This window comes from Falco cherrug, chromosome 18 (assembly GCF_023634085.1).
Source record: "Falco cherrug isolate bFalChe1 chromosome 18, bFalChe1.pri, whole genome shotgun sequence".
NCBI lineage: Eukaryota > Metazoa > Chordata > Aves > Falconiformes > Falconidae > Falco > Falco cherrug.
Window position 1 is genome coordinate 4,220,645 of NC_073714.1, and position 12,127 is coordinate 4,232,771.

Sequence of the window (12,127 nt, forward strand, 5' to 3'; positions counted from 1 at the left end):
ATAATGTGTGTTTAATTGCCGTAGACAGGAAAAAAACCTAAATATAAATATCTGTTTCCCTTTGATAGGCTGGTACCGAGGATACACACTCCGAAATAAATCTAAGAAGGTATGACCTCACTTTTCAGCAACTCTGACTTTTATTTCACACCTTGCCAGACCCCATCCAGGGCTGTAATCTGCTATGCTTCTGCTGTATTTCTTGTCTTAATGTTGCTCAGGTCTCCCAATTGCAGTGTCCTTTTCCTTAGGGATAGAAATAGATGCCCTTGAGCTAAATGTTTCAGGACCATTAACTGGGTAGAAATGTTTCAGAACCATTAGCTGGGTACTCCTCCATCATAAACATGCGCGGTGTAGTTTGAACCGTCCATGACTATGTTCCATACCTGCATACACTATCTTTATTTCTTCATTTATTATGGTCTTGGACCTGTTACGCATCCAGCATTAGTTATATGTAATGGTAAGATCAGAGTTTTGATTTGACTTGGAAAATATCCCAGAAATTATGCATGCGTGGAGCCCAGCCAAATTTCTTGAGGTTTGTGAAACCAGTCTGAAAAGCGCAGGGAAATCTGGTTTCCCATAGGAATCCTGGCACCTCTCATGTGGTAACGTCTTTCGCAGTTTCCATTTATCAGGCGTAAAGGGGAATGAAAAGAAAATTAAAAAAAAGATTGCAGCACTCCTAGGTGGTTTCTCTTAAATAAAGGAAACCTAGGACTAATGAATTTCTACAAACACTGTCTACAGTGTCTACAAACATCTGTTGTGAGCTTTTCTAGAGAACCACAGGTCCGGGGGAACTTGACAGATGACTCCAGGAATGTTTTGTAGCAAGGGCAGATGAGTATGACTGAAAGTTTGCAAGAGTTTATAACATTTCGTAGAGGAAGAGGAGTGTCATTACAGCAAAACAAGGAACTGACCTCTCTGAGGTGCTAATACAGTGCTCCAGCATGCAGCCTGGCGCTCCTTACTCTGATACTGGGACTGGTGGACTGAACAGATTTCTGTTATAGGTAAACAGTAAACATCAGTCACAGTTACTGCTCTGCTGGTCATGCTCTTACCCCTTTCCTCTGTTTTCCGTTGAATGCATTTTTGTCATGTCATATCCTACGGTGCGATTTATTTATTTTGTTTCTGTATTTATTTTTAGGGCATTTTCCCAGAAACGTATATCCATTTAAAAGAGGCAATCGTGAAGGACCGAGGGTAGGTCTGCACTTCTTGAGATGTTCTTTTGGTAGCCAAAGCAATGGAATGCTGTTTCATTTAGAAGCAAGCAAACAACAACAACAAAAAAAACAGTTTAAGTAGCAGCCGTTGTAACGAATGCTACTGGTCTGTGCGTGCGGCAGGGCATACCTATACTGGACTTCTAGAGCTGTGTAATTTCTTTTTTTCAGAGTATTGTACATACCAAACCAGTTGTAGGCATAGGTGCAGGAGAATACTATTAGGAAAAATAAGAAAGCTCTGCTAGATAAGTTAGTAGTGAGGCAGGTCAGTCAAGCTACATTTAGCTCCTCTGGGGACTCCTGCAAGTCATAACAAACTGCTGCTCGCAGCCAAGTAGCCAGCAGGAGCGTGGATTCCTTCCTGTCTTGGAAAACATTTAAGGAAATGACTCCTCATTTGATTCTTAGAGCTGATTCTGTGGTCATTATTGTGAGAAGAAAACAGCAGTTGAAAAGGAAGAGACTTTAGAAAATACTTTTTTTATATATATAACTGTGGCCAAGTTACCACTGCAAGTTGTGTTTCTTCCAAATTTAATTTCTGTCTGTTCAGCATGTTTCTGGAAGGGAGCTGTTGAGAACAACATGACAGCAAGAAACTTGAAACGTGTTTGCATTAAAAATGGATAATGAATGTGCATGTATGTCTTGGAGAACCAACTGAACAACTTGAGAGTCTTGGCATTGTGTGTGAGTGAATTGTGTGAATATCAAGCCCTCTGACATTTCCATTTACATATTTATCAGAAAAGGATGTTTTACTAATAAGTTTTAGTATCTTTTTTTCTATTTTCTCTTTTTTTTGTGTCTAGACAACATGAAACAGTGATTCCAAGTGAATTGCCCCTTGGACAAGAACTCACTTCTACCCTGAGGGAGTGGGCAGTTATCTGGCACAAGTTATATGTGGTAAGTTTTCTTCAGTGGTTGGTACTTTATTACATGACCTCAGATGAGGTAAGGTTGGGCTTTTTGCAGGACACTTTAAGACTTTGAACAGAATTGTAGAAGTATCGTTATTGTAAAGTTGGTCTTAAGAGAGGCTAAAGATGTTCTGCCGTCCCCCAAGCAGGATGTGTGACCACAGGCAGAACTGCGGTTTAGTCCACGCTACAGCGTTTGCTGGGCTTGAATGACTGCGTGATGACACAGCACTGATGAAGCGCAAATCACACTCAGCATCATGTCAGCTGCTTGGGGCTGTGCGTGTGAGTCACTAGTTCACTAGTGAACGAAGGGTTCCTCTTTGCCTGTCGTGCGGCTGTGTTGTATGAGGGCCAGATTTGTGCAAGGAACCAGAGTGGTGTTTTAACAGAACCTGTAGCAAGGGCAAACGCTGTTTTTCCAGAAGTGCTGTAGGTACTTCATGGTTGATCCTCCCCACAGAGTGCCTACAGCTCAAATAAGCAAGGCGGGCACAGGGTGGCGAGAGAATTAGGGCCATGTATGGTGGGGGACGATCTGACTTGAGCTATTTAGTTCTTGCTAGGGTAGGGGGAAGACTGCTACATCTGTTAGTAGCCTGACCGTGTGACAGTCACCCCAGAAAAGTCGGAAGCCAAGGTAATGTGGATTTGGTGGTTTTGCTGAGGTGGGTGCAACTGAAAGAAATACAACTGGAGTTCACAACCAGTTTCCTTTGTTTGAAGGTGATTATTAAGGTGCATTAAAGTGAGTCAAACTTGATTTTTCTTCGGTTAGTAGGGAGTTCAGCCTGCATAGTGTGTGCTCTGAGACTTTAATTAAGGTGACAGAATAGTTTTAAATCAGCTCTAACCGTTCAGTTTTCCCAGAGCAAACTTTCATATTGAAAATTTCACCAGGCCACAAGTACGTTTTGTTTGTGCGCCACAAAACCACAAGAATTTGTTCCACCCTCTTAATTTAATGAGAAGCTGTATATGACGGTATTACTGTGTGAAAAGAGTTTTGTTCCTGGCCTTTTTTTTTTTTTTTTTTTTTTAGAATAACTTTGGGATCCTAGCCTCAGAATCTATTTTCTTTAAGAGCAGAAATCTTTCATGTTCTTATGCTTAACCAATAAAGTCTTAAAATAGTCGTGGAAAATATTGTGGTTTGAAATGGATTTGAGTTTATTTTATTTTCCCCTGCAGTATGTATAAAAAGAAGAAGAAAAAAAAAAAAGAAAGCTAAAGGAGGAAGGACGTATTAGAGGAGAGAAAGGGAACATGGGGCATTTCTTTCTTTGGCAGCATTTCACTTCTTTAATTTCTGTGTTTTTCAGCAAGCATTTCACCAATGGGTATATCTCCACTGCAAAATAAATATCAAAATGGGTGAGAGTTTTTAACTTCATTTAGTTAATAGGAGTTAGCTAGTGTAAACAGCTATAGAGATTTTAGCTAACTGTCAAATTGGGATCTGCTTTGTATTTCCCTGAAAGCAAACCCAAGTTATCTTCTCTTTCTGATTATTTTTACACAAATTAAGAATGCACTTTTTCCCGTTGTTTACAAAATACGTCTCTGATGTCTTCCCTATAGGAACTAAAAGACTCATCTAGCCTCCATCAGCCCCTTTGCATTTCCCCAAATCAAAAGGAAGATGGCTGTTTATAACTCCATTCAGATTTATGTTCTCGGGGACAAATTACAAGTAGTTTTTATCATTCATACTCTTTGCAGAGACCAGAATGGGGAAATAATTGGAACGAGTGTCTCTTTCTGCTATGTGGGAGCAGCTGGGGTTCGTAGTTAAACGTTAACAGGTTTGATACGGAGAAGTGACACTAGTCAGCTGCTGCCTGAATGTACCAGCAGCGCACCACTGGCCGGTTCCCACAAGCTGTTGGGTGAGATGTAGTCAAAAACCTCTTGACAGTCATTTTGGAGCTGCATAATCATAAACGTTGTCCCAGTAGATTAAAGCTTAATGTCCTTTAATGTGTGGCACTTCCCTCTGAAAACGAGCTGCACTTGGCACTCAGTGCAAGTCAGAGTCATCCCAGTAACTGGCTCATGATGTGGTGGTAAAGAGAGGATGAGGCCTGGGTTCCCTTTTGAATGGGATAAACAGTTTAGCTGATACTTTTTAAAGAGTTAATTACTTATCTAAGCATGTATTGCTACAAATATGGTAGGTTACCACATAACTATCCTTGTTTTAATTAAAGCATCAGCCTTTGAGCCTGGAACTATAGGAAAGAGGTGTATGGGTATGTTAGGGTGGAACCAGTAAATAGCATGGGAAATATTTTCATTAATTAAAGATGGTAACAGTAGAAATGGCAGGAGGCAGCTCTTTACAAAGCAGGTTTTGATATCCTGTTCAGTCAGTGCTGTGTAATTACAGATGCTACATTCGTAGCAAAAGATCAACATGGTGTGACTGTAGCAAACATGAGCGAGTAGCTGGGGAGGTTGGGGAGAGTGCCTGGGAATCCAGTTATGTGACCTTTTAATTGCATTTTTGGACCACCTCTGGCATGGTAGGTTCTGAGCAGCTACTGCTGGGCTAGTGCTTAAAAGCCTGGGATGGGTCAAGACTGCATTGCATGGAGTTCTGTACAAATGTAAACACAAACGAGTGCGTGGAAGAGCATATAATCTTTAGCCTTATTTGCTGATAGGCACCAGCCGGAGAGATTGTTGTGTTTCCACAGAGCTACTTTGATTTCCGTGGAACTCCTGTCTGGAGATCACACATGGACATGGCAATCCGTGTGTGTTACCAGGGGGTAGAATATGAACCTTGAAATGTAATATGCATGCTGGCAGGGAAGCAGTGTACCCCAGCTACCGCTGCATTTTGTTTCTATTCCTTCTTTTAACGTAACGGATTTTGAACGTGTGATGGGACGGGATAAGAGAGCAGGCAGCCGTGAGACCGGGTCGGTGCATTCAATGTGCTCAGTGTGCTGGCTTTGCAACCTAGTTGCTAACACGGTAAGCAGCGGTGAGGACAGGGATTCCAATTAATTATGTTCGTGTTGTTGGTGTTGTATTCTGGTGACGAGGCCTGTTTGACACATAACAAAGAAGCTGAACAGTTCTTTGGGCTGTTGAAAGCTGTAGGAGGAACAGACATAAGAAAACGCCTCGGCGGGCCTCAGTGCTGGTCATCTGTCATTATTATTTTTGTTAAGTTGCCATTAAGTTGCCATTCCTGTCTCAATCTTCTAGAACACAGTTGCGGTCATTTAACATCATCTCTCTGTCTTGTATAGAAAAAGCATCCATCATAGCTGTTTTGAAGTGGTGGAAAACACCAGAAATCTATTTTTCGTCTGTGATGTTTCTCTGAAATAATGCCCTAAGGAAAAGGTGAAGAGCCTGCATCTTGAGACACTTAAACCTTGGCAGTACAAAGTACTGGAGAATTTGTTCCACAGGTCTAATCTTGCAGAGTCATGTAGCGCCAGTTATTCAGATATTTTTAGTTAAATGCAACTTGTGTGATAGATACAATTGAGTACATCTCAGAAGGCTTACCGAGCTCATTGTTTCCAGGCTATCACTAGGTTCAAATTGTCCCTTTTTTCCTGTAGGATAACAAGACAACACAGTTTCGGCATGTCCAACAAATGACTTACAGCTTGATAGAGTGGCGGTCACAGATCCTGTCTGGGACCCTTCCCAAAGACGAGCTAGCCGAGCTCAAGAAGAAAGTCACTGCTAAGATTGACTATGGCAACAGGTAAGCTCCAAACTATGTCTTGAGGTCCAGGGAGAATCCTAAATCCCAGTAAAGGCTCTGGATGGCTATGGGTGCAAAATGGTGTAAATGGCCGTGCAAGGGGAAGACTGAATCAGGCTTACATTTTTCCTTGGAAAAGGGATAATTACAGCTTCCAGTCCACATCACAATGTGACTAGCCTGGCAGGTGGGCATGTAGCAGTTGGTTCTTCATATGCCAGCAATCTCTTTGACTTGGCAGGAAACCTTACCTGTCTTAATTCTGCATAAATGCTGACACATGATGGCATTTCCCATGGAGCACAATTTGTGCCTGGCTAGCTGGAGCCAGGATTTGGATGCCGGTGATGAAAATGAACTGCTTGATCAGCGACTGAGTAATACAATTCTATGGGCCACCAAAGCTCCACCTTTCATTGGTTTATACAGAACAGGGATAGTCTCCAGAACTCATTTATCTGCCTGTCAGACTTTATTCAGGTCAGGTAAGTCAATTAAGAAGAAAGCTTAAGGCAAAGAATAATAATCAGCCGTAATCTGTGAGCTTGATAGATATACATACCATTTTGTAAAAAACAACCTTTAAGCAAGAACAAAGGAGATGTCATCTTAGAATTAAGTTACCTGACTAATTGTTTTTCCTTTCAGCAGGAAAACTGGGGGGATGGTATTTCAGGGCAGGAAAACCAGCAATGTGATTATTACAAGAAGTGGAGCTGGTGTGCATTGGCTGCCTTGTGCAGTCCACAGTTTGATCTGTGTTTGTGCTCCTTTGGTCACTTTGCCTCTTACGTATTGTGTCGTTTCTTTTCTCTTCTGGCTTGCATGCTGTTCAGGATCCTAGGTTTGGACCTGGTTGTACGAGATGACAATGGGAATATCTTGGACCCAGATGAAACCAGTACAATCTCTCTCTTCAAGTCCCATGAAACTGCATCCAAAAGGATTGATGAAAGGATCCAGGAAGAGAAGGTACCTCTTGTTGGCTTTGTCCTCTTCAAGTAACTAGTACCCACTGTGTTTTTACATTCCTCTTAAGGATATTTTGCTGCTTTGGCAGGAGAGCTAAGTTCTTCTGCGTTTGTTTTTAATGGAAGTACTTTCCTTTTTTGCAGTCCCTGCAACAGAATTTGGACCTCCGAGGGCAGCCAGTATTCAACACAACACATACATATAGCCTGTATGTAAACTTCAAGAATTTTGTCTGCAATATTGGAGAAGATGCAGAACTGTTAATGAGCCTCTATGATCCTGATCTCTCCAAATTCATCAGGTAGAGGGGTTTTTGTAGGTACATAAGCAACTTAGTCATCACGGTGGTCATTCTTCAGAAGCCAATAGAAGTTAGAAAGGAAGATGGAGCAGATCAGTTTTTCAGTGCTGTTGGTTGCTATCTCAGTGGTGATTCAGAAGGGGGCCACTGAATTTCAGATGAGATAGGAAGTCAAGGTTCTGAGACCATGTACTCACCTTCTTAAAGGTGAAGAATTTCTGTGATGTTAGTCAAAATCCCAGATTGTCTTTTTATGTTCTTAATTTTCCCTACTGTTGTCACTAGACTTGATGCATTTGATTAATTGCTTCCTGTTAAAAAATGTATATGCATGACGTTTGCTGTCAAGTCAGCGCAAGTTCACATCTAAGAGTTGGACGTCTTGTACCAGGAGGGGAAGATATGAAGAACTTTATCAAGGAAGTATGTATGTGTCAGGCACACTCTGTCTCCATCGTCGAAGTTATCAGGTGTGGACATCAGTTATACAGGGAAGTAACTGAGAGTACTCATTCACATCATGCCTGCCTTCTGCCTTTACTGAAATGAGTCACTTTAGAATCACTTTGGGATAGAAAATTTTGGCAGAATTCTTCAAATATTCCTAAAAGATCAAAATGCCTTTGAGCTGTTGCCAGGTAATGGGAATGTCAGGCATTGGTATGTTTGTTTATTTATTTATTTATTTGCAGTGAAAATTACCTGGTTCGTTGGGGCAGTAATGGGATGCCTAAAGAAATTGAGAAACTAAATAACCTCCAAGCAGTGTTTACCGTAAGTTACTGTATTTACATCCTGGAAATTTCGTCCCCATGCTGCAGACTTCTGAGTTCTGGGTTCTCTCCCGTCTCCCCATGCAGCAGGGAGAGGTCACACGTGGCCTTTTGAAGTGTTTTTGTGGACACTTAAGATAATGTAGGCAGCCTCAGAGGAGTGCTGCTGAAAAGGTTGGGGCTTTTTGTATGTCACTCCAAAGCAGCAGTAAAGGTGTATTATTTTGCAGTAGTACTGTCAGTGAGTGTTGCTCACTTGTGCATTTCTGAAAATCCTATTAAGCACTTCTCTGTTGGAGCCTAACTGTACTGAAAATCTGGGCTCGAGATAGTTCTTGTTTGGTTTTCAGTTCGTTGCTTTGCTGATCGTTTTCTGTGTTGCAGTTTATTTGCAACAAGATGTTAATGGAAAATTTGCAAATGAATGAAATAATTTTCGACAAGTAGCAAAGGTGGTGCAAACTGCCAAGTCATCAGAATGTAGTACTTCGGCAATTAACATCATTTGCTCTCCTTCCAGTATTATTGCTGGGGTGTCTTATCAAAGAGTAATGGGATATTTAGAAATTGCTGGTGTTTTTGTAGTTTTGTTGGGTTTGGGTTTTTTTTTGTCCCCTGGGGCTCAAAGGGAACAGGTTTTACTTTTTTTTTTTTTGAAAACTATAGATTTCATTTTATACATGTGTACAATGTAACTGTCTCTGTTGTCTTCTTTTCTATTTATAAAGCAGATTGATATAACTTTATTTTAAATAATTTGTAGGATTTAAGCAGTTCTGACTTGATCAGACCAAAAATCAGCTTGGTATGTCAGATTGTGAGAGTGGGGCATATGGAGCTGAAAGATGGGAAGAAACATACCTGTGGACTCCGGAGGCCCTTTGGTGTGGCAGGTATGACAAATTCAAGGCAGAAAATGGCACAGCCTGGTGGCTGGGACAGTGGAGTAGGAATTGGGAAATATAAGCTGTGTGTCAGCAAAACCTCCTAACCTCTTAGCATCAGCATCTCTGGCTTCAAAATGGAGATGTTGATGCTGAGCTGTATATAGTGCCCTTTGAGACCTTTTAGTGCAAGTTGTATATGAAGATGAAATACTGGTACAGTTCACTTATTGTTTTGTCCCCCCCCTAAAAAGATAACGTGCTGCCATCAGTGCAGTAGACTTTTCAGATCTTAATCAAAGAGGGATTTGCTTCTTGGAGCTAATGGGATAAAGCTGGAGATTTTAAACAAGCCTTGGTGAATGAGACATCCCATTCCTGTTCAGTTTCTGTCATCCCTTATTAAAGAGACTTGCTTGAAATTTGTGGGGGAAAACAATTTCAAAATACATCAGCGTTGGAACTCCAAGTGTAATTTCTTTGCCTTGAAATGCCTGAGTCTCACCTGGGCTTTATCAGTGAGTATATTCACATTCACCACCATAGGCTGACTTTTACACATCCGTGAAAAGGTGCTTTTTAAAAAGTTGAGTGGTGCTCACTGTTGCTGTCATGAGTGGCATTGGCCCAAAATAAGCTATTGTTTTCATTCTGGTAGGGGAGAGCTCTCTCTGTATTCTTTAGCAGCTTGGCAAAACCGTGTGATGAACTTGTGTCATTGCAGTGATGGACATAACTGATATCATACATGGAAAGGTGGACGATGAGGAAAAGCAACATTTTATTCCATTTCAGCAGTAAGTACTGGACCTCAGAGTGCTGGACCTCATCACATATCTGGCTTATTTAAAGCAGTTGTCCTTCTCCAAAGGACAAATTTGTATGGGAGCCTGGCAGTGTACCAAGGTCTCTACAAATAGATTAGCTTATGGCAGCAGTCAGCTCTTTGAAGGAAAAGATTTTTGTCAGCCCTCTGAAGCCTTTGTTCCCCTGTGTTTACATGTCTGTATGATAGGCTAAATTGCCTGGGGAATTTTGGCAATGCAGCTGAAATTGCTAGGTGCCCGTATCATCTGAGGTGAGAGAGACCAGCACAGTGCAAAATAATGTCACAGGGTCTGGGGGATGTGACTTTCAGAACTGTTAGGGGCTTGAAGAGGCAAGATTGTGAGGAACTCCTGAGCACAGCGAACACGAGTCCTTGTCGCAGTTGTGCGGTACCCTCTGTACTGTCGGCCCCTTAACTTTCCAGACTGTCTTGTAAGGGTGAGCCAGAGGACAATAGGAAAGGGATTTCTCCCTCTTCCTAGGAAAGAAATTCAAATCCCAGTGTGTTTTGCGTTTCTGTATTGGTAGTTAGACTGGTGTGTTCTGCCTGCGCTCTGGTTGCTCACTGTCTTGGCATATTACAGTAACTAAAATGAAGCTTCTCCGGGTAGATTCAGCCATGTGGTTACAGTCCTAAATATTGCGATCCATTCGGTGTAGCCATATGTTATTACAAGGTATTTTCAGGGGAGATTGTGTGGGGTTTTGTGGTTTTGGTTGTTGGTTGGGTTTTTTTTTCCCTGCCCTGTCAAGCTAGGTCTGTCTTCTCCTTTGCAGAATAATGTTAGTCTTTTACCTTGAATTTTTTTTTCCTCATTTTTCTCCTGTTCTAATGAGGCTGACTTCAGATCCAAATCTGGATACCTCCTTAAGGATGGGGAGCCTGCAGAGACATCGTTCTGTGTATGCCTTGGCTCATTATTGATGGGTGTGGGTAACAGGAACAAAGTTGGGTTCAAGCTCCAAAGCTCAATAGACATGTTTGTGACTAGGGATGGGTTCATCGCTTGTGTGATCTCACAGCAGTCATTCGTTATGTTAATTAATCACTAGCTAATCTACATAGTCTCTTAGGGACAGCTCTGAGGCACGCCTGAAGACAGGGCTCAGCTCATCTGATGGGATTGCAAGGCTGGGTGTGCTGGGCTGTTCCTGCGTGGTGGCCCGTAGCTGGACTTGCTCTCCCAGGTCTGCAGGGCAGGCAGCCCGTGCATGGGCAACAAGAACCAAGCAGAGCTGGCTGCGTTTGTGGTCTCCTGAAGGCTGTTACTTCATGTAGCCGTGGAGTCTTTAGGTCAGCATTAACTTTAACTTACCCTAAACCTGAGCTAGCACTATGATGTGTTTCCTAGCTTGAGAGTTTGAATGTATTTCAATTGGGTTTGTGCAGGTGAAGAGGAAAGAACCAAAAATTCCCATGCAATCCTTTTTAAAAAAAAACAACACATTTCTTTGGAAAAGTCAGCTGTTGTTGGCCAGCCTTCTTGCAGAGAACGTGTTTGTTTGATGTTAGTCTGTCTGCTTCCTGGTTTGATTGTTGTTCTTTTCAGGATTGCCATGGAAACGTACATCAGACAGCGACAGCTAATCATGTCCCCACTGATAACTTCCCATGTGATCGGAGAAAATGAGCCCCTCACTTCTGTCTTCAACAAAGTCATCGCCGCGAAGGAAGTGAATCATAAAGGGCAAGGTACAGCAGCTGGGCGAAGCTAATGTCTCAAACTTGTGTGGGGAAGGGTTCCCCTTGCTTACAAAAGAAAGTAAATGTCTTGTGAAAGTCCAGAGATCAAGGCTTGGTGGAGTTTGCTACCTTCATGAGCCAAATGCATTGTATTTGTAAAGGTTGTCACCCGAGCACACTGGGAGCTAAAGAAGAGATAAAACCAGGAGCTGTTCTTCCTTGTGTGAAAAGAGCTTCTCGAGCTGATGACTTATTTGCTAGTAATGTAACTTTTTTAAGAGAAAAGTGTGTCTATGGACATAAAATATTTTTAAGTGAACATGGCTGATTGCACATTCTAAATGGCTTTGGGTTTAAACTGCATTATTCAGGATTCTTCTGCTCTTGCGTGAGTGTCTGGCCTTTATGCACATGCGTGAGCAGATCAGCCTCAGAATGTTTCTATTTTACTTCAGAGAATCTACTTCCCAGTAAGGTCTTATTCAGTGTTAGGGGGATAGAGGACCGGACAAGTGAGAACCAGCTTGGGATATTTCGGGCATTCTTGCGTGGAGATCACATGAAGAAACAGTTTTGTGTTAAGCGTGGGATTAAATTTCATAGTTTTGTACTTTTTTTTAGTAAACAAGTGTTACCTTTCTTTTCTTAGGTCTTTGGGTCTCTCTGAAACTGCTTCCTGGCGATCTAGCACAGGTTCAAAAGGATTTTTCCCACCTTGTAGATAGATCAACTGCTGTGGCTCGCAAAATGGGATTCCCTGAGATAATCCTTCCAGGTAGGTC

The 12,127-nt window shown here is 41.9% G+C and overlaps 1 protein-coding gene across 2 annotated transcripts in view; it reads left to right on the forward strand.

The window, feature by feature from the left end:
- The window catches only part of DOCK5 (dedicator of cytokinesis 5), an 85,796-nt gene that overhangs the window by 24,610 nt on the left and 49,059 nt on the right, over positions 1–12,127 (forward strand). For both annotated transcript variants that reach the window (XR_008729802.1, XM_055696121.1), the window contains exons 3-13: positions 69–109; positions 1,166–1,221; positions 2,060–2,156; positions 5,755–5,903; positions 6,740–6,875; positions 7,019–7,176; positions 7,869–7,950; positions 8,713–8,842; positions 9,558–9,630; positions 11,212–11,354; positions 11,995–12,120. Coding sequence is in view for 1 of the 2 variants with exons in the window: in XM_055696121.1 (XP_055552096.1) it covers positions 69–109; positions 1,166–1,221; positions 2,060–2,156; positions 5,755–5,903; positions 6,740–6,875; positions 7,019–7,176; positions 7,869–7,950; positions 8,713–8,842; positions 9,558–9,630; positions 11,212–11,354; positions 11,995–12,120 (1,191 nt within the window). In the remaining variant the exon portion in view is untranslated. The remainder of the gene's footprint in view (positions 1–68; positions 110–1,165; positions 1,222–2,059; positions 2,157–5,754; positions 5,904–6,739; positions 6,876–7,018; positions 7,177–7,868; positions 7,951–8,712; positions 8,843–9,557; positions 9,631–11,211; positions 11,355–11,994; positions 12,121–12,127) is intronic.